The sequence below is a fragment of the Clarias gariepinus genome, chromosome 17, assembly GCF_024256425.1.
Source record: "Clarias gariepinus isolate MV-2021 ecotype Netherlands chromosome 17, CGAR_prim_01v2, whole genome shotgun sequence".
Taxonomy (NCBI): domain Eukaryota; kingdom Metazoa; phylum Chordata; class Actinopteri; order Siluriformes; family Clariidae; genus Clarias; species Clarias gariepinus.
The window spans coordinates 5,040,661-5,063,622 of NC_071116.1; the positions used below are offsets into that span (position 1 = coordinate 5,040,661).

The window sequence follows — 22,962 nt, forward strand, 5'->3', positions numbered from 1 at the left end:
TCTAATTCAAACGATATATTTCTTACACTTACTCAGGACCTATATTTAGCTCATTCTAAACACACATGTCTCAGAGTTCCCTAAAGTGTTTATCAGCATCACTCGGATCATGCTTTTTTTTTTTTTTTTCACACTCTCACTCGGTTTCACTCCACTTCTGAATGTGCTATTTCAGTGTCCATGTAAATGAGCTGCTGATCAGAGCTAAAAGAAACAAGCCTGGAAGCGATATCTTCTTAAATAAGGCCATGTTAGTTGTTTAAAGCCCTGGACGAGCAAAAAATTTTTTTATCTAATCGTCTTTTCTGTTTGTATACTTTCACTTGAGGACCCTCTACATGTCTAAACTTGACTAAGAACTATTATTTTTTTAAACCAATATTTGGCGCAATTTATATTTTTGGTGGTCACGGAACAGATCTCGAGAAAACTTACTCAAGCTGTTACATACGCAAACAAGTAATACACGCGTCGGTATGTGTTAACGTTAAGTGCATGATGAAAATCAATTCAAGCGACATAACTGATCGTTTCTGAGACCGAGAGTTGTACAGTATTTCGGTCGATCCTTGGAGCTGCTCTCTATTGGACAGTCGTCTTGTAATCAGTGTCCAGAAATAGCACGATGAGCGTGTGACTCGCCTTGCTGAGGATGCGGATGATCTGTTTGATTTGCCCGTGGGTGATGCGCTTGCTGATGCAGCCGAAAACCACCAGAGCCCTGGGCTGGAGAGAAGGGTTGTACTGAAAGGCGAACCTGCATACAGAGAAGGGGGGGGTTAAATAAAGAAGAAAAGAAAAAAAAGCACGCAGACCGTGAAAATGACTCATCCACTGTCCCGGCACATATACATGACTCATGTCTCATATACTGTGCCAGCGTTGTGAATAGCAAGTATACAAAGGAGAACATCCTTGAGCGTTACAATGGGTGTTGACTTACTTCTGAGCCAATTCGGTCCACTGATCAAGCCATTTACACTCTGAGATGTCCCTCATGCAAGCCTGACGGAAGGAAACGAGACTGGATTACTCACAAATGACTTATTACTTACTTTTGTTTTAGTGCGTTTAGATACAGTATATGATGGAAGGGAAGGAAGGGGCCGTATATTTAAACTTTAAAATTAAATATCCATTTCAAATAATTTCAATTCTATTAAACTCTATTAATATTAAAGCGTGTGCATGTGTGGAAAAACCCTGCGGGTTCTTTAACGCTGTAAAAATAACCTGGCAGCAGCAGAAGCAGCATGAGGAAGTGTTCATAGACTTCAGCTAAAAATATGCAGGCCGTGTTTTAGTAAATGGAACCGGTACACAAGCCTGTGCACACTGCTGTGGTTTTTCTAGGTTGCAGCAGAAACACTTTCTCAGGACAAATTGAATCCTAAGCCAAAGCAAAACAATAACAAAAGCTATGCTTGAAAAAGAGACACTCTGTCCAATTTGAAAAAAAAAAAAAAAAAACATGAATTTTTAGTATTTATTAGACGTTTAATAAATTATCAAAAATGTCACGAAAGAAAACCTTGGTTGAACACTTCAGTGTTTTTTTGGGGGGGGTTCCAGATTTTCTCCCTATATTAGTCGTGTCCAATTCCTCCCCATCACTATTAAGGCTACTACTACCACTCAGCTGAGAGGCCGAAGACTATCACATGGTTCCTCCAAACCACGTGACGCCAGCCGACCGCATCGTTTCGAACTGCTCGCTCAAGCACTGTCGGGGGCGGCGTTACACCCTCGGAGGACAGCGCTATCCACTCCTTCTGCTTGTGCGAGTTCTCATAGACACCCCTGATTGGCTGTAGAGCCGTAATTATTGTGAGAGCACCAAGTACCTCTAATCGGCCAATCAGCTCTCTCTAGACCTCCAGCTGCGAGAGGTTACAGCATCACCCGGGAATCAAACTTGCGATCTCCGGATGATAAGGCGAGCACTTTAGCACTGCGCCACTCGAAATCCCTACACTTCGTTAATCATCTGTTACTATCTAGTACCTCCATGATCTCCAGCAGAGCCTCGGTCACCGTCTCCAGCGAGGACAGGGCGAAGGTCTCTCTCTCGTACGACCCCGGCGAGAAGGAGCGATCCCTGTAGCTAGAGCGGAAAGCTATGACGGCCGCAGACTTGACTTTGCTGATTCCGAACAGCAGGTAGAATTTGGGCAGCGAGAATTCGGTCAGACTCAGCCTCAGCACCTGCTTGGTCTCTTCTGCATGAACAAATGGCATTCGTTATTAATCTGCTCCATTAGTTCGTCTTTACAGCTTGATTCGGAATTAATTGGGAAACTTTTAGTTAAGGCTGATAAAGGAAAAAAGCTGTGAGCACAGATTAAGTGCTGAATCACGGACACAAAGTATTTGTCTCAGCCACGTAGGCTAAATTTAGCAGAATGTTCTCCGGGAGTGATATTGCATACATTTTGTAGTTAGCTGTGTCAGAGTAGAGTAGAGTGGCTAGGAACATACAGCCTGATTTCCACCTTTGTAAAATCTAGCTTTCTGATTCATAACGACTTTCTGTTCATTAAACTTTTCTGATTATGCGCCTAATCTCGATCGACTCTGTGTGCATGCTCTCACCGCTGAAGTTGAGCTGCGAGCAGGTGCAGAGCGAGTGGATGATGTTGATGACGAGGCCGTGGGTGGAGGCGCGCAGCGAGAGCGGCCCTGTGGCCACCAGCAGCGTCACCACGTGAAACAGGTAGGGCAGGTGAGCCGCCACGTCCAGCAGGTTGTTGAAAGACAGCATGAGCATGTAGCGCGCCAGGATGGCGATGTCGTCCCACATCAGGTGCTGCTCCAGCGTTGGCGTCGGAGACAGGCACGTCTTATCGATGATCTTACACATGCGGATAATGACCTGGGAAAAGGAGGTTATATTTTGATGTTTTCTGAACACATGTGAAAATCTCTAGACATTTGTGAGGTCAGACACTGATGTTGGACGAGAAGACCTGGCTTGCAGTCTCATCCCAAAGGTGTTCTATCGGGTTGAGGTCACTAATCTGTGCAGACCAGTCAAGTTCTTCCACACCAAACTCGCTTATTCATGTGTTTATGGACATTGTGCACTGGTGCGCAGTCATGTTGGAACAGGAAGGGGCTGTTCTCAAGTTGGGAGCATCAAATTGTCCAAAATGTCTTGCTATACGAGTTCCTTTCATTGGAAGTAAGGGGTCTGAGCCCAATGACTAAATATCAACCTCGCACTAGTTCCAACGCGACTGCGCACCAGTGCACAAAGCAAAGTCCATTAAGACATGGGTGACCTTCTAGAAGTACGGTCAAATATTCCCATGAACACACTCCTGAACCTTGTGGAAAGCCTTCACAGAAGACTTAAAGCTTGAAGCATCATGTTAAACCCTATGGATTAAGAATTGGATGTTACTTAAGTTCATATGCATGTGGAGGTACAGTAGGCGAGCAAATACCTTTGGCAACATAGTGTATCTCAGTCCTTGAAAGCTCCTGGGCTGGGAGTTGCATCATACATAATAACACAAAGTTTTATTAGCAGGTTTATTAAATCTCCTGCACCCTTATGGCTTTGGGGACAAAGCAGCCCCTGTCCTGGCTTTCCTGCCTGGGCTCGTCTCCCACTGGCACGACCTCACATGGCCTTCGTCTCATGACTCAAACAATCCCCGCAGTCATAAAGTGAGGGAAGTGAGAACAGATGACAGAAAAAAAAAAAAACACGCACATGCACACACCTTCACAGAAACAGACATGCAGATGCAGTGAAGAGAAATTACTAAACGCTGTCAGAAATAGACTTATAACCACACGTCGTTTGGGCAGGGGTCAAAAGGAAGCTGATACAGATCACACCGTTTTTGCATTTTAAACAGGCTTTCCAAAAAGCATGGTTAGATAAGATCTTAGTGATGTCATGAAATGTGTGTCACAACTTTTAAACCAATCACATTTGAGATCTGTTCGAGGAGGAACAGAATCTTCATGCTCAACCAGGCCTACCACGTGACAATTCTGATCAGGGAATATTTTTGTCAATGTGTGCGTGTGTGTGTGTGTCTCACCTTGCTAGACACCAGTTTAACATTGCCAGAGGCCAGAGCCACAGCGGTGTCCGCCATCACCTCGGCTTTGATAGATCCCAGTCCCCCTGTAGCACTGGTCTTAATGAAGCTGTCCAATACCACATCCAGCAGGTCTGTGATCTGAAACGGACAAAGAAGTGTTAGGGACGGAGTCAGGTTGTGACCAATACTGTCTTTTATTTCTTTCTTAATCTTTCATTGGATACTAATGAGAAAATACATAAGAACCTTAGATTGGACAGTTACCACAGTGATTAATGTTTCAGCTAGCGATAACCAACCATCAGAAGACGTATCATGTCAGTGGTCACGGAAAAAATGTTATAGTGTTTTAGAAATTATCAAGTTACTGGCCTGCGTCAACCATGGAGGTTGAGACTGAAATTACTGGAATTAGGTTAAGAACTGTCCAACCAATTTCACAGAAGAAATGTGGTAATAATCATAATAAGACATCACTTGAATGTTTAAGGATGTTGCATCATAAAAGTCAGAGCTGTGTTTAATAGTGAAAGCAAGAATATTTCCACACACAGTGAGATCAGAACTCATACTGTAGGATTGGGACTAAACAGCAGTGTGTCCATAAGAAAATCACTGGTTTGTACTACTCGTCAAGAAAAAGGCCTCAGTTTGCTAGGTGGACTTTGGAGCGATGGACTTGGGAGACCAGAATTTCAGAGCGGCGGGCATGTCAGGGTCAGAATGGAGACAGAGGAAGTGATGCACCCGTGTGAATGCGCACCACAGTCAATGCTAAATGCGATTCAACATCACTTCCCGAAGTGTTTTTTTTTTGGGGGGGGATTTTCCAATATTATCTCCCTAATTTGTCGTGTCCAATTCCTCCCAATCACTAGGGGGCTCCACATTAAGGCTACTACTACCACTCAGTCAGTAAGGCCGAAGACTATCACGTGTTTCCTCCGAACTACGTGACGCCAGCCGACCGCATCTTTTCAAACTGCTCGCTCATGCAATACTGGGGGCGGAGTAACACACTCGGAGGACAGGGCTATCCGCTCCCTCCACTTGTGCGAGCTCACAGACACCCCTGATTGGCTGTAGAGCCGTGATTAATGTGGGAGCACTAAGTACCTCTTATCCCTTCCCTCTTAGAGAGCTCGGCCAATCAGCTCTCTCTAGACCTCCGGCTGCGAGAGGTTTCGAGGTACCGGGAATCGAACTCGTGACCATCGAAAATTGGGGTCTATAAATCATAGTCATACAGCCTGTGATTTTTAAAAGTCATTACTTAGTATGCAATCCCAAGCCTCGTTTAAATAAACAGCCAAAATCTTATCGGCGTCATTTTGATAAAATTAAATACTTTGTTAAATAAATCTTTTTTATTTTAATGTTCCCAGACAACGTCCCATATCGGAAAACTTGAAAATAAATTTAACCTCTGACCGTTACAAAGTACTGACACTGGAGACTCCTTACATAAACGTTAAATAAACATCTCCTTACAGATAACTTATCCTTAAATCCATAATTCTAGAGTTAATTTGAACCTTTTGTATCCACCATTCAAGTCCTTGGTTTTGTTGTTGCTAGAGAAACACAGTGTGTCAGATTGAAATAGTCATCACAGATACTATTATAAAAAACGTATCGAATCTTCTGCCCAATCAGATGCGAGGCTTCAGCACTGCAGACAAATCATTTTAATGTTAAATGTGTGGTTTGGTTTAAGTATCCAGCCGCCCAGGTGCTACAATGTGACAGATTTTCTATGGTGGAAATTTGCATCGTCTCTCTGAGAGTCATGAGACATCCTGATGTCTGTATGATCAAATGTTTCAGGAGATGATTCTACACAAGTAGCGGTTCTGACAAGAGTAAATCTCTGGACAAATCAGCTGATGTATGACAATAAAAAAACAATAAAAGATAACATTGTGCAACTGCGCTTCAGTAGCCAAGAGTCTGATCGGGAACATATGCGCATAATTTGATTCGATGCGCTCGATTTATATTGCTAGAATCGCGGCGCGTCGTACTTGGCCCAGGCTGCCCCAGATCTTGGCCTGGATGGACGGGTACATCTGCTTCTCGTTGATGGTCATGGTGATGAGCTTGTCCAGGATGGCGGTGACCCTCTGGCGCTTGGCATCGTCACCATGCTTGCAGAAGCGCACCAGGTTGAGCAGCCAGGGAGTCATGTACTCCAGACAGAGGTGTTTTAACTCGATGCCTGAACACAGAACAAAGACAACACAGATAAAAATCACAGCCAGAGATCTGGAAGTCTGACTAAACTGCTGATTTGGCAAGTGAGTACATTCCCTGAACTATATAAACCTGGAATTTGCATCAGTTTCCTGAGAGATTTTGCAAATTACATAGCAAAGCACCACAAACGCCATATCATTTGTATAAGTTTTGCATGAATCGAAAATCCTCATTGGTAAGCACTTTTACATTAGCTTTGCTACACCATTGTGAGAACATTAGCTTTATAACCCCGATACCAAAAAATATTAATTATATTAGCAGCATCGATCACATAAAAAGCTACTCATGAGATAACGTTTCATCAATAATAAATCGCTGCAGTAGTCATGAGTTAATTATTGCGTACGAAGTCGAGAGATGATATTTATTTTTCACATGGAAGGTCAAAAGTTTTTTAAAAAATGTCTGCCACTTTTACATACTCTAACTTTTATAAACAAACACGAACAAACTGGGTGGTTTATGAATAATTACTATTTTAGATTATTGCTCTAAATGATGAAAAAAAAAACTAGTCTGGATTACTGATGGGAAGTTTGAATAATTTTAGTGACTCGGTTTAGTGAATCGCGTTCATCAAAATGAACGAATCTTTTTTTGAGTCATTTAGTTCTTTTCGTTCTTTTAATCAGAAATACAATAAAATGTTGCATTTTTAATAAAAAGACCCCCAATACGTCTACATACACAAATTTTGTCTCTAGTTCCAGTAATGAAAATATTACAATGCAGCTAAGGACATATTATAATAAACAGAATAAGCAGCTCACCTCTTATATCTTCTAGTCTGAGTCGTTCGTTAGTTTTTTGCTTCGCATAGCCTCTATGGGAGTCACGTGACAAAGGAACGAACGACTCAGAGTAAAAAAGTCATTGAGAACAACCGCTCAATTCTGTTTTCTGTGTACTGCACTGCAGAGCGTCTATAAGAGTCACGTGAAAAAAGAACGAATGATTCGGACCAAAGACTCAAAGGTAACTACTCATTTCTCCTCCCTGTACATAAACTACAGAGGTTTTGCAATTCTTTGCGCATGCGTGCCCAGTAGAAAATAAAAGAATCACTCTCCGAGACTACTTGTTCTTCTGAGTCACGTTAAAGATCCCAAAAAAGTCACAAAAAGAACGAATCGTTTATGAACGACCCATCACTATCTGGAGCTTGCAAATATTACATTATTGTACAAGTATTGTATCTTTAAATTAGATACAAATCCTATTCAATTTTTTCCTGTAATAATATTTAATAAATTACATTTTCCACCATGTATTTATCTTTGTTTTGAAATTTCTCAAAAATCCAAGGGTGACCCACTGTATTTACTCCCATTATGTACGTCTGTGGTCAGGCCTCCAGTCAACATTCAAACGCTATGGGCAATTTTGGAATGCCAACTTGCCTAATCTGTATGTCACTGAACTGTTGGAGGGAGAACCCGGAGGAAACCCACCAAGCACGAGGAGAACATCCAAACTCCATGCACACAGACTCCGAGGTGGGAATCGAACCTAGGAGCTGGAGTTGCAATGCAACAGTGCTAACCACTTTTTTTTTTATTTTTTTTTATGTTGTGTTAAAATTTAAAGTTCAAATTTTGTTTTAAAACACTTTATCAGTTTTAAAATTCCACCACTAAGCACAACCCAAAAATATACACCTCTAAAAGACATGTTATACATGTATGGTTCATTAGCTGGATGCGTCTGCCAGAAGGTTAAGACTTATCTTAAGTAACTGTAGTAACTAATCAAAAGATCTACAGTAGGATCTACAGTATGTCTCAGTTTCTAGATTAAGAAGCAATCAAGGATTCTTTACCGCTTCATTAAAAACTCTGACACACACACACACACACACACACACACACACACACACACAATGTCCGGAATATAAGAAAGAACAAAAAAAAAATACTGAGAGGAACTGACTGGACTTGCTGAAGCCGGAGATACACTCCTCGAGGAACTCCAGCGTGAGGTGGGGCTCGTTGGCTGCCAGAGTCTTGCTGATGGAGACGATGAAGAGGGTGTTGTTGGCTGGGATGCACAGACCCGCCGTCTCCAGGAGCTGGCCCTCGATCTTCAAATTGAAGGTGCAGGTTAAAGCGCATAGGAGATTATAGGCTGCTGACCTGCATACACAGGAGTTAGAGAAGAGTGGAAAATCAATAAGTGCATAAAAGCGAGTATAGATGCAAGCTCACAAATCACATAAATACTGCATTAAAAGTTTCAATGAGAGGAAATTGCTCATATACAGGAGTAAGGAATAAAACACTTTGGGATGTGACGCAATCAGGAAACAATTTAACAGCTCACGCTGGAGAATTGTTCAATAAATTATCTCCTCAGTTTAAACATCACCATATCACACATGGTACTTAAAGAGTGCGCAGTTAGTGTTAGTGACCTGAGACTAGGGTCAGAGCTGCCCAGATTGAGGAGGGCGATGTTGAACAACGTCCCAGGCACGTCCTTGGGTCTGATCTTGGTGTGCTGTGGGATGGAGTCGGGCTGAGAGAGCTCCCAGCGCGTGCGGATGTGGATGATGGAGTGCACTATAGCCTCGCACTCCTGGTGCATGAAAGTGAGCGGCGTTCCCTGGTTGGCGATGGTCAGCGTGAACTGGTTCTCGTCCACCAGGCAGATCTCCTCGATCTCCGAGGCGTAATAAATATCGTTGAGGATCACGTACTGACCCAAGACCCGGGTACGGTCGGCAGAGGTCACCTGGACGGCACTGGAGCCTACCTGAAGAGGAGAAGATATGAACAAGAACTTACTTTATTTTGCCATGATGTTTAAAAGCTATTTTCTTTTGATTGCTTTTGTTTGGCAAGAAGTTACACAACAATTCCATGGTGTGATGCAGCCCAACGTAAAATTAAAGTTAATTATTTTCCTGGTACAAAGTATTTTAATCTTTTTACACCATAGGAACTCACCAAGGATTACAGTTTTAGTATATTTTAGTATATTACTATATATTTCTGTCCATAGTTCTGTTTTACGCTGTGGACGTTCATGTCATCACTTTCCTTATAGCAGCTACAGAACCTTATTAACCCCTGAACTATTATCAATTATGGAATCCAAAACACCTTTTGACCAATCAGAGGTAACTAAATGTTCTTAATTCCGGGGAACATTTCAGAAAACATTCCAACATCTTCCTCCCCAGCTCACCTTGACTGACACCTTGGTGTCCTTGTGAGCCAGTTTGAGGGCATTATGAAACACCTTGAGATCCTCCTCCAGGCTCAACGTGGCAGCTGGAAGCTTCTGCTGCTCCAGCTCAACATGCTCAGCTAGCCTCGATGGCGAATCGATGAAAAGCAGCTTTTTACTGCCCTTCAGGCCGGTGAGGAGCCTCTCGTGGTACTTTGTGTACTCCCGCACCCACGTGTTACAGTTGTAGATGTAGATGGCTGCTACATTCTCGTAAGCAAACCCGGGGAAAACAACAAACCATTTGGAGAGGAAGTCGGTCTTGAAGCGGTTGCTGGGACCAGCGTGGGTCAGGTCTACTACTATCTCATACGGTTTGGCGTAGTAAGGCTTGAGGGTGAGCAGCACATGGTAGATAAGCAGGTCTCCATTAATCTGGCCAGTTTTGAATCTGAAGAAGAGAAAGCAGGGGAATAAAACAGTCATAGTGCGGACTGTGTTTAAAAAGTTTAAAAAAATGTTTTGATTAAGACATTGTCACTCCAAATGTTGAAGTCAAGTATGCTTATGAGCTAAGATCTAATGTTTGGATTTTTTCACCTTTGTGCTTCATTGTACAAGATTTAAGAAATTAATCAAATCATTTTTTTTAGGAATAAAATAATAATTTACATTTAATTAACTTTATAAGTTATGCAAACATTTTTACCTCAAGGTAACATTGCTCTACAAAACTCATGTAACTCCAAGTAACTTGGTAATTTACCAAAACTTGTTCCATTCATATATGTTTATTTATTAATGTTTTTAATAAATTATTTTAAGTTACATAAACATTATATTACATAAATGTTTCCAGCTAGCTTTGCTAATCTACATGCTTAACATTTAAGAAAAAAAACCATCCTGATGTTAAAAAACCTAGCAAGATTTATCCCAGAAAAGTATCTACATTAGTTTTGACTAAATTTTATATTATAAAAAGACGGTCTGATTTAATTTCCCAAACCAGCTCATATGCTTTGCGCATCATCATCCGCTTTATGCTAATCCTCTATGCAAATATTGTTTCTTTTTACAGTAAATGGGCATTTTTCTTACGGAGGTGACTTCCCTAAAATAATGAAAGAGGAACATCTCAAGGTTGATGTGCATCCTGTCTGCAAATCCGATGAATATATTTGAGCAAGTGTGAAATAATCGAGGTGCGTTCAATTTATATTTGATAAATCTGCTCTAATATTACACTTTAATAGCTTAGGCATAAACGATTATTTCTAGCTAAAGAAATAAGCACACTGCTATACAAGTCAGAATGTGTGTAGGAAAATAAACTCAACCCCTTACTGTACTGTAACTAGAGGTTTAGTATTTAGATTTATCTTCTAATATGTGAATGAAAAAGGTGTACGAATGTAGAAGAACGCTCGTCTAGAGTGTGTCAATTTAATTCTTTTTATTTATACAAACAGATTTTATTCCATCGCATTCGCAAACTTAAGGTCACTGAAATTATACGAGAAGGACCACATACAGTACCTTAGACCCAAGTAACACTGAATCGGTTAAAAGACAAAGAATGAAGCTCACATGCATGGCAAGCTCAAGCCACATGCAAGTTTAAAAATACTTTCATTAAAACCACAACAGAAGTGAAAAAGGGACAGGAAATGTGTCGCTTATGTGTTCTACTTCATGCTGCCAGAGCCGTATTTCTTCACGCTTCATCACCAACTGCTTCACATTTCACACTCTGACTTCACCTGACAACATCATCCTGGTGGTCTTACAGGGGTCGCAAAAAACACCTAAGATTTAAGGTAAGAAACATAAGCCCAATTTTTAAATTAAATTCTCTCAGTAGGATGAATGCTGAGGACGGAGGGAAAAAAAGCAAAATCCATTGAACGCTGTATTTGTTGTTGGTTATTATTCATTTCTTTTAATCTGAATCATCATTGTTATCAGACAGCTTCAATGCTTAATTCATAAACATTATGATAATAAGCCGTAATATTTATCACTATTTATACATTTTTTTTTAAGTTTATTATTTATTATTATTTATTTGTTTATTAGCTCAGCAATTTGAAAGAGTAAGAATGAAGCTGTCGGTAGTTACACTTGGCTAATCTTTTCTCACATTTCTTGGTTTCTCGGTTTCTTTCTCTCCGCACTAACTAATCATCAGTAACAAACATCAAAACAGAATTTCAGAACTATTTCTTACCCGTACTTTAATGGTAATACTCAAGTCAATTTAAGAGTTAAAGCTTATAAAATTTGAAACTCTTTGATTTTAAGCAGGAGACTATTTTTAGTAATTTCTAGCACTTTTAACCTGAGTAAACAATTTGGGTAACTTTAAAGCTATACATCAATCATCAAATATAAAAAATATATACATTAAATATACATTAAAAGTTTTAATTAATTAAAATGACTTGTTAACTTTAGTAAAAATGACAATTCAGCTACAAGTTTGGTTAAATTAAACCTCAAGGGACCAACATTTAGACTGTGGAGCTCAGCAAACATTTACTGAAGTAACTGAAACAAAAAAAAACTATTAAGCTACAGCTTTACGATGTTAATAAATTCAGTAAAAGCTGGTATTAAAATAATTGTCTATTAAAAGACATTAACCGGTTACAGCTGGACTAAAAGACTCCCGCATTGGCGCATGAATATGGCGTATTACAATAATATTTTTTTATAATATTTTTATATAATGAAATTTATATAATACACATAGTATATATATATACATATATATATATATATATATATATATATATATATATATATATATATATATACACACACACACTACCGTTCAAAAGTTTTAGAACACTTTCTAACTCCATGATGGTTCCTGATTTTTATTTCTTTCTACATTGTAAAGGAATGCTGAAGGCGTCCAAAAAATGCATTAATCTCCTTTGAACAGTTAATGGTGAGATGTTTCTGCTACTTCTGCTCTGTAAAGACTTCATAACGCCTCTAATCTGAGGTGTTGTTAACTGGTCATTTTTCAGGCTGATAACTCTAAATGAACTTCTCGTCTGCGGCAGAGGTAGATTTTGGTCTCGCCCTCCTGGGACGGCCTTCATGAGAGCCAGTTTTATTATGGTGCTTGAGGGATTTTGCAAATGCACTTGACGATACTGTTCTTGCACTAACTGTTGTTTTTTCTTGTTGTTACGTAATTACCTGAATCCATATGTGTTATTTTATAGTTTTGAAATCCCCAGTATTGTTGTAGAATGTAGAAAATAAATCACTAAACAAAAAAAAAGAAATTTGCAAGTGTTCTAAAACTTTTGAACGGTAGTGTATATATATATATATATATATATATATCATGACGGCTGGATAAGAAACAAGAATAAAATATTTTTGTCAAATGTATTATTTTGATATTTTATTTACTATGCAATAAATTAAATATTAAAATATATAGTTTTTAAAGAATTAGCTACATCAGAAAGGAATTTTTTCATGCATGTTTAAATTGTGTTAAAATTGTATCCTTTAAGAAGTAAATTCATTTTTTTTTTTGCTTTTTTTAACTTTTTCTTATTTCTCTTATAGATTCCTGATGGATTTCAAGATGTACCGTTTTGTGTGCTTCATTTTGCTTGTAAGTCTGTCAACTACAATCTTGGCTCAGGCAAATATAAGCACTGTGTCTACAGCGGTCACATCATCCAATGTCAATAACGATTCTTCATCTCCTCCACAAAACACAACGCCCAATGCATCAGAATCAACAATAAACAACTCCATCAAAACCACACAAACAATGAAAGGTACACAAGGTACTGAGACAACAAAATCAGAACCAACCCATGACGGCTGCCTAATCAATCTCAAAGACAAGAAGGAACTGTTACTATGGTCGATAATTTCATTGCTCGGCCTAATCTGCCTTTTGTTGCTGATGATCATTATGTGCATGGCCTGCAAATGTTGCCGAGGCGTCAGGCACAACGAGGTGGTCATGCTGAAATCGTCCAAAAGCGTCAAGAGAAACAGTGTGAACGGTGGACCTTCTGAAACTGATGTATTGCTGAAGGACTGCAGCTCAGTGAAAGTGGAGATGGAGACAACTCTAGCCGAGTCAGAGAAGCCAGAGGAGGTGGGTGGAGCAGATGCCAATGAAGTCGAAAACCAGGACACCACTGAAGAGAACAAAAATTCAGCCCATGACACCAGTGAGACCCCGCCCACCCAGGAAGCAGATCAATCTGCCCAAACAGATCTTAAGACGGAAGCTTCGGAAAACGCAGAGTAGAAATTACCGGAACAACACACGCAGCTCTGACTGCCGCTGGAATTAAATACAAATTCAAATCCTTTGTATGCCTGTAGTTTTGCTTTTGTTTCTGGTACAACCAATTTATCAAGACTTTTTAGAGATGACTTTAAAGTAATGTATTGCTTAAGCAAATGATAAATGACGCAACCAAATCACCGCAGAAATATTAGAAAATCTATCGTGAATTGTAATGTACAGTGGTCAAGGAAAAGTGTTGAATATGGAACTTTGGCAAGCATAATTAAATGTGCATTCTGTTTTTTTATTTTGCTTTTAAATGTCAAGAAATGGGTAAATAAATACATATTGTGAGTCTCTCGTCTCTTTTTTACCCTGGTTCTGTAATCTGGACAACCATTATGATGAATTATTATGAACTATACTGAAGCAACTTGTAATAAAACGTGCAAATGCAGAGATATCACACTAAATTAGGAATCTTAGAGGTTGAGATAGAGTATTAATCAGAAGGCTGCGAGTTAACCAGCAACTGGAGTCAGTTATGTTCAGCTTTCTCGCTACTGTAGTTTTCAAACTCTTTAACTGTGTTGGACAACAAAGACAACGAATTTAAATTCTGGCATCTTGATATTTCGACAAAACGAAATCCACATGTTTTCTAAACCTGCTCTGAATTTTAATACTTTTCCAGACCAACAGAACCTCGAACATGGCCTCAATACCTTTTTCCAACTTTGAAGAATGTCTCTAATTCCCATAAATGTGGTGTCTGAGTAGCCCAGGACAACAGTAAAAACACAATTGTAATTTTTGCATTATTATACCTACAGTAGCTAGCCTTAAAATTCACTCTAAAATAAAAGATTACTCATTTGGCTTTTTAACTGTAACAACCTCAAAAAAAATGCAGTATTAATTGTTATAAGAGCATTCGGTCCTAACAAAGATCTACACGCTCGCTCATGGAAGCGAAGAAGGGACTTTATTAGTAGGCAGAGGATGTGGCACTGCTGGGCTGCATGAAAGTGCTCTAAAAGAATTCTCGCTCTTTTTTTTTTTTTTTGTTAAAGAACAGTCGTCAGGAGACAAAGTACCAATAAAAGGCCATTCAACACTTCCGTCCCGGGATGTTTCTTTCTGTACTGCACACTGACACGTTTCCTTTCGTACGTTTACCTGCCTGCCAGGATAAGAACGTGAGGAGACTGTGAATAACCGGTAAGCCAAAAGCTGTGCACAGAAATCATGTTTGATCTAAGCCATGATTTTACCGATTTTCAAGGATTTCCCTTAAAATTGGGGCACTGGTCCTAATCAGCACAATGCAGCTGCAGAGGTTAAAAGCTGGGAGGTGACTGAATAGACTCTAATCGTTCAGAAGGTGCTTATTAGTTTTATAAAACAGCAGCTCTGAGAGTAGGAACAGCTAACGATGGGAAAATAAAACGGTGCTCATTTGGATATAGTATCATATTGTGACATCAATAGTAACCCTAACTCAGGGAACTTATATTTCAAACGCTTTTGAGATTCATGGAAGGAGTTTCCAGTGTTAGTGTAGCTTCAGGAAGGAAAAGTTGTCCTTAAAATTTTTGTCTTTTTTTACCTTCAAGACAGAGAAAGGGGGGGAAAGGGGTTGCAGGTTTATAAGACGTAAGTGATAACTTGTGTTGTGGATGGAACCATAACTATTATATATATATAAAATAAAAAATCCCATAGCTGCCCTTTACACACCCAGAACAAATGAACCTCAATCACATTAAAGAAATAGAGGTCGGAAGAAAAAAAAATTAGAGGAGCCGTGATGTAGGCGGATCTTAAAGTAGAAACAATGAAGTCAGCATTGCAAGCAGGGACAACTCTGCACTTCTCTCTCCTTCTGCAACGCCCACCCTCCACTCATCTACCACTTTTCCAAACTCACACACACACACACACACACATCTTTTCCGCTCCACTGACATTACGAGTTCGGACTCCGTAGTTGCTGCATTGGTTCAGCAGCACAGGTGCTTGTACATCCTCTCACTGCACCACTGTACCCGAGAACTGGAATAAGACTGGAACAAAATAGCAGCTGCAAGCAACCAGAGGGGCAAAGAAATGACAGGCAAGAGATGAAGAGAAGGTGAGTGATTCACAATGCAGTAGAGTGTATCCCAGATGAGGCACTGTAGAGCACTGCATCATTAATAACTTCGCCAGTCAGCAGGCTAGTGTGCAAACATACATCTTTGTGTTGGTTTTACCTAATCATTCCTTTAAACAGCTTACAGCAGGGATCGAGCACATGCTGTGAATCGATTCCTCTGACCAGTTAGCATTTATTAGAAATAAAGACATCAATTTTAGTCAAATGCAGCACTGAAAAATAAGTGGTGCTGCAGTAGAAACCACACCATCCAGCCTGAGCATTAAGCATTATTAGGTCTATTTGTCGTTACAAGGGGAAAGATATCAAGATCACTGCGACTCGTTCACTGGTGTATGTACTGGACTGTGGTCTAAAATACATCTAGCGCAACGAGCCGGGCTCTCTGTGGCACTTCTGATGGAGAATGAAACAGTTGCAAAATAAAAAGTTTAATCTCCTAAGAAGCAAACTTAAAAATGGTTGCAGTCAAGAGTTGCAACTATGATGGATTTTTGAAGGATCCAAGTGTGTGGAGGTGGCAGCATTGCTAATAAGGAAGCTGAGTGGGAAAAAAAAAATCACACATTGGACAACGTAGCAAATCATTCCTCCAGAAGTGCACCAAACAAAACTTTTTTGTTTCCACTGACTCACAAAAGTTTACCTAGTGTGGTTCACTGTATTTAGCTAAAAAGGTCCAAAGTGTAGTTTGTAGATGGCTCCAGTAAGGCAAAGGGACAAAATTGAGAATATATGTACCGTTCACCCCGCAAAATGATCAAAATGGTAGCTAAAAATGGCAAGAAGGCTGATTGTAAAATTGTGCAAAAGGTAGAACATCTATAAAAGGTATACCAACAGTGGGTCATTTCCCTGTCTCCCACAGGTTTGCACTGAAAATGCGTGAGGTCGCTCTACTGTCCTGTATACTGCTGCTGCTGCTTTTGGCCAGGTGCGTGAATGCAGCATGCCCCTCTGTATGTTCCTGTAGTGAAAGCGACAGAGAGGTGGACTGCTCCTATAGAGGACTGAGAACCCTTCCCAGTGGTTTCCAGCTTAACATTAATTTTCTCAATCTGTCCCACAACCGCCTGGCTGACCTCGACCATGTCCTGGCCCCCTACACCCACCTTCGCACACTGGACGTCTCTCACAACCGACTTTCGCGCATGCCTGCCTTGTTGCCCCGCTCGCTCTGGGAGATTCACATCTCAGGGAACCGCATCCGCCTTCTGGAGAAAAATGACACCGCTTACCACTGGAACCTGCGTCTGCTGGATTTGTCAGCAAACAGGCTAGAGCGGGTTGTGTTCATCAACAATACGTTATCCAGCCTGCAGACTCTCAACCTCAGCTGCAACAAGTTCTGGACCGTGCCTACTAACTTGCCCCGAAACCTGGAGGTGGTGGATCTGTCGCACAACACACTGGTACAGATCCTGCCTGGGTCACTAGACCGTCTACCCAGACTATCACACTTCTATCTTCATGTCAATCGCTTTTCCACAGTGTGCGAAGGTGCCTTTGAACAGCTTCATGGATTGAGACTAATCACACTAGGAGACAATCCTTGGGCCTGTGACGACCACTCCATCATCGCGTATCTGCTGGACTGGACCAGACAGACTTCAGCCCGTGTGCTGGGGTGCCCATGCCACACATGGTCAGTCTGTGGAGATGCTCAGCTTGCAAGGGTGACATCAGGGTGGTACTTTGCTTCCTACACACTTGCTCCATATGGTAAGGTGGGATGGGAGTTCAATCGTCTCCTATCTGGTGTGACCACCCACTACAGATCTGAAGAAGTGCTCACTGACACGGAGTACACCAGGAAGGCTCCAAAAATCACCAGTCATTTAGACGACACTGCGGAATCTTTTGGACATGGTTTTCTTTTGACCTCCACTTCAGAAAGTCTTACTGCTACTAGCCTGCACATCCCCACAGACATGCCGGTTACAGAGGATTTACTTACGACCGGTGGAGTCTCCACTACAAGCACACGCAGGACAACCACTCTTCGCACCAGGAGCGTCAGGAGAACCAGTCAGAAGCTTGGCAAAAATGCCAGCCCAGAAAAAAGATCTTGGTGTATGCTCACAGTCTCGCTAAATGTGCTCTTTCTGATAACTGCTGACCACATCATGTAAGAACTTTAGAGAATTGCTTCTATCGTGATCTTTGTAAAAGTTCCAAAAACATACCTGATCGCACTGCATTTTTAATAATTTCCATGCTCTGGGACAAAACATAGTATTGGAGCTAAAAAGTGTCTCAACCATCTGAAAAGTGAATTTTCAGATAGGATCATATCATGAATATCATATAACACCATTTTTCACAATAGTTCTTCTTCTTATCTTCCGATCCATGCTTATTTTTTTGTAAATTTGCATTCACATTTATATTTTTACCAGATAAAAAAGAAACACATTTGCTAAATATAATTTCATGCCCATTTGTTTAGAGTCTGTAAAGTTTTTGAATACAAATTTTTCAATGATCTCAAATGTTATTCAGATGAAACGTGGCCAATTTTGATTTCACATAAGAAGACATAAACCTGAAAACATGTCATTGTTAAGATATTGCAACATGAATTTAACATGGTTACGGACACTACAGATTTTTACCAAAAACTATTTAAGTAACAATTTTCACAGGTCATATGCTTCTAGAAGCAATTTAATATCAATACTCACAAAGAAATATTAATAATTTGTATTTTAAATTATTATAGAAGCGAGACAGTATAACATTGAAAAATTGCCATTTTTTATGCCAATTTTTATGATTTTAAATTGCTTATATAAAATCATCTTTCCAGAACGCCTGAACTTAAAATTTTTAGGGAAGCAAGATTGGTCACTTTCATGTTGCATAAACTTCAACAGTAGCTTCTTTGGCATAGACATTTTCTGTATAATATTGTAACAAAAAAAATGTAATTAATACCAATACTGTGTTTTGGCCGTCTGTAACTGCTCATGACTTTAATTAGATTAATCTTGCAAAAAAGATGGATGTTATTTATTAAAAAAATAAATAAAAAGCAAGATTGTGGGCGGGTACTAATGAAGTCCTGCACTATATTTTAGTGACTACATGAAATTTGACTTTAAATCTTTTATCACATAAATTTGGCATTAGGTTTAGGTCTAATATTTGTTGAGAGAAGATTCTGTGCCAAACTGAATAGAAGTCACACCAAATCATGTAAGGAATCCTGAGTTTATATCACAAGTGAATGAAATTCCCCTAGTTAAGTCACACTGATATACAACCTCTGTCCAATAAAAGCTATACGCTTTACTAAGCAAGCATGGTTGTTACTACGGGCAAGACGAAGGGGCTAGCTGAAAGCAAAATTTTCTACCTGGCACAAAATCATCTCCATGTTTATATTCTGGAACAAAAAAGGACACAGTATCTCAATTGCTAACTAAATCTTATTTGCTTATCTGAGATCTGTCTGATAATGCTGATAACTAGCACTCCGATGTACTGCACAGCTGCTATGGTTACAAAGATGATTAAGATTAAAACCAGATTGTTTTTACATTTCTGACAATGCAGATGTGTGATTATTTACAAAAAGCATTGTTTTTTTTTTCTTAACCAAAAATGTATTCTTAACATGACATGCCAAATTTATTTCCCTGGATTTTAAAGTACACTGTTTGCATAATGACTACTTTAGTTCCACTTCCCAAAGAAACACCACCAGGGGGAGGAAGAAACTTAAATAAGTGTACAGTACTTCTGATGATGGAACGGGTTGAACAGGGCCACCTCTAAATGGTGTATGATTTATATCAATTTTAGGTTCATACAGGACACAGTATTGTGGATAAAACTAAACAAACAGAGATAAATCAGCTGTCTGTGTGGCAGTTAATTCATTTACATAACATAAAACAACATCACACCCTGTGGCCATTGGTGACTTAGAGCTGCGGTCAGAACCTTACATACATTCATCATGAACATGAAGGTGACGGGAATATTGGGCTTCGGATGTTTAATTTCTTCTGGGTAAGAATAACTGTATAACTTCAACAACTTTTTATTATTCTAGGGAAAACTCTAAGGAGGTCAGTGCAGATCTGAGAAAGACTGTCTCAGATCTGCACTGACCTCCTTAGAGTTTTCTACTGCAGGAACGTCTCTTGGAACCATTTCTAAACAACTGGACAGTTGTTTGCACAGAAAAATTGTGCAAACAATTTTAGAAAAATTAGAGATGCTCCGATCAGCATTTTTGGGGCCGATCACAGATTACCGATCACCACGATCGTGAACTGCTGATTGCCGATCACTGCCGGTCACAAAATGGCAGGGTAATGGGAATCTTTTAGCTATAATTTAGCTGAGTTTGCACCATTTGTAGAAATAAAACTAACTCTAAATTAACTAAATAAAAAAAAAAAACTGTGGAAATAGGCTACAGTCAAGATCTTATAGAAGCACCAAGTGTTTATTTTAGAAAATAAGAACTTAAGGCTACTGTAGGCCATCTTTCCCAAATAAGGCAGAGTAACTTAAAATGAGTTTAGTTTCTCATACTCTGCATATTCAGTTGTATGCCGTGTTCTAAGATGCCTAATCATGTTAGTGGTGTTAAAATGCCGTTGCTTGCTTCCACCTCGAGGGATTTCATCAAGACATACATTTCAAATGGCTAACTTTACGTCTTTATCGGACACTTTGAAAAACTTCCAGATGGGAGAACTCATGTTGCCACTGGTAAACTCCGCTCTGCTGTTGTTTACCTGTGCGCCGTGCATGTACGTATGGAAAAGTCGCGCAAATAGTTTCCGTCAAGTTATCGGCTCTTTTGATTTGCGCTTTTGAGGTTCGCCGATCAAGCTATTTTTAGCCAATATCGGCCGATCATGATCGGTGGCTAATCAATCGGAGCATCACTAATAAAAATAAATTATTGTCAGCTAGAGCCACTTTGCCAGGTTTTGGAAGATAATCCAAACTGCCCGCCTCAGTTGGCCTGCCATTGTATGGAAAGTTGCTGGAACACCAATTGTCCCTGTCTACAGTCAAGTTTTACATCACTGTGGATCCAACGGCTGCCATACAAGAAAGAAATTGCTCCAAATTTAACAACTTGCAGCTGGCCACATGGACTAAGAAAAAAACTGGTATGTTTAAAGTGGTGAGGCAGTTATATCTACATCTACTGTATCAGATGTTAAACATGGTGGTGGTAGCATCATGCTTCGGGGCTGTTTTGTTGCTAGTGCAAATCAGAAAAAATTATAATGAGGACTATAAAGACACACCAATTTAGACGTAACACCCCAACATTGACCTGGTTAACAGCCACTCGTTTAACAGCAAATAAGTTTGCATTCACCAACGGAAGTGGCCACTGTTGTGCTTGCAAACTGTGATCTGATTTTGATCTGAGTGGCCTACCAAGCTGCAGCTTCGGGAAAGACCCAACAGCTGGCACAACAGCCACCTTTACCACAATTCTCTAACAAGGCGTGGTGTAGGTGCAAATGAGCAGCAAGGGAGAGCCCGGAGCCCGCGCTTCACCATTTATCACACAGAGCTATAAACTCACTTGCATAGGGATTTCCACCCTGTACCTTACAAGCTCTGTGAGAGCAGCAGCCTGTTACAACAGCTCCTTAATCAGTACTCTCTTCACTACTTTTTAACTTAGTTTTTTACTTTAAGGTTTTTATAAGATACACGTACATACTGCACCAACCTCCCTCCCTTTTCCCCCCTTAACCTGCTGCTGCTGTAACTCAATAATCTCCCCTAATCTTTACTAATAGGATCAAATAATACATCCATCTATCCATCTATCTATCTATCTATCTATCTATATTATGTTAAAAATAAAAAATCATCCACGCAAGTCTCACACTACAAATTACTGTGCCATACATGACGGGAATAAAAAATACAACAATCATTCCTCTTCATCGTTCGTTACGAAGGAAAAAGTTTACAGTTCAGGTTAATTAGAGGAGTAACATTGTAGTCTTTTTCAACTCTAATTTACCATTCTAGGAAATGCCACCTTGTGGTGTTAATTGGCAATATGGAAAGTTTTCATTGTTAACATAAGCACGAGAATGTATTCTGTATGAAATACACAAGAGCTGTAAAAAAAATAAATAAATAAATAAATAAAAATCAGTATTGGCCATTGTTAACTACTTATAATTTTAAACATCAGCATTGGCATCAGCCCAGAATTTCATGAACAATGTATCCTTAAAGTCTACCTCAAAATTCTTCTGTAAAAAAATGTTTGCTGCAACAAGGTAATGACCCCAAACACACATCAAAGCTGGTTGTTTAATGGAAAACGCTTTAACCCTATTAAAATTTTGTGGACCTGCTCAAACGTTTGTGCAATTCTGCAAAGAAGAGTGCTCATATATCCAAACACTTCTTAAAAGACATTCACTCAAATATTAGGTGTATTGTAAGTCGATTTTTAAACCATTATGATTATTTTTAATCCTGTGCTGATTCAGAAAACTTAAAAAAAATAATAATAATAAATGTACAATAATCCAGAGCCAGAGAAAGACAAGCCCAAAAGAAATTTACTTAAGCCCAATACTGGTGGTGACATACATGTTTATGAGGTGAACAGCTTCTGACTGCACCTCAATTGAAATAGTAAGTCAACATTACGTGAACAAACATATTTGTGTTTGTCATTTGGCTGTGTACTAGCTTAGGACGATCTTCTGCGTTCTTCAAGTCAGGTTAGGCAAATCTCCGGCATGTAGTTTACACCTGCAAGGTTACTAGTTATTTTTTGGGTCACTTTTTGAATCCAGGAGGAAAAAAACACGGCTAGAGAAGGAAAGGATTACAAAGTCTTTGTGTCACTGCTGTCAAATTTAAAACAATCCACCATTAGAGACCGACAAAAAATATATTTTATAGATGACAATATATTAAACATTAATCCAATAGTATATTTTGCCAAATAAACAGTTCTTGTTAGTCCTTACAATAACAATTGGATACATTAATAAATCAGCAAATAATGTGCCTTAAAACTGTTT

At 39.6% G+C, this 22,962-nt stretch overlaps 2 protein-coding genes across 2 annotated transcripts in view; one reads left to right on the plus strand and one right to left on the minus strand.

Annotated features, from left to right (window-relative positions):
• Nucleotides 1-22,962, minus strand: part of nf1b (neurofibromin 1b) — an 83,737-nt gene that overhangs the window by 16,080 nt on the left and 44,695 nt on the right. The window contains exons 36-44 of the mRNA XM_053515512.1: nt 9,504-9,936; nt 8,728-9,068; nt 8,247-8,449; nt 6,083-6,276; nt 4,056-4,196; nt 2,593-2,872; nt 2,005-2,219; nt 944-1,005; nt 643-757 (exon numbers count right to left, since the gene is read on the minus strand). Coding sequence (XP_053371487.1) covers nt 643-757; nt 944-1,005; nt 2,005-2,219; nt 2,593-2,872; nt 4,056-4,196; nt 6,083-6,276; nt 8,247-8,449; nt 8,728-9,068; nt 9,504-9,936 — 1,984 coding nt within the window. The remainder of the gene's footprint in view (nt 1-642; nt 758-943; nt 1,006-2,004; nt 2,220-2,592; nt 2,873-4,055; nt 4,197-6,082; nt 6,277-8,246; nt 8,450-8,727; nt 9,069-9,503; nt 9,937-22,962) is intronic.
• LOC128545335 (oligodendrocyte-myelin glycoprotein-like) lies at nt 15,708-18,263 on the plus strand. Its single transcript, XM_053515513.1, has 2 exons — nt 15,708-15,898; nt 16,791-18,263. The coding sequence occupies exons 1-2, from the start codon at nt 15,888-15,890 to the stop codon at nt 18,052-18,054; spliced, it is 1,275 nt and encodes a 424-aa protein (XP_053371488.1). The 5' UTR covers nt 15,708-15,887; the 3' UTR covers nt 18,055-18,263.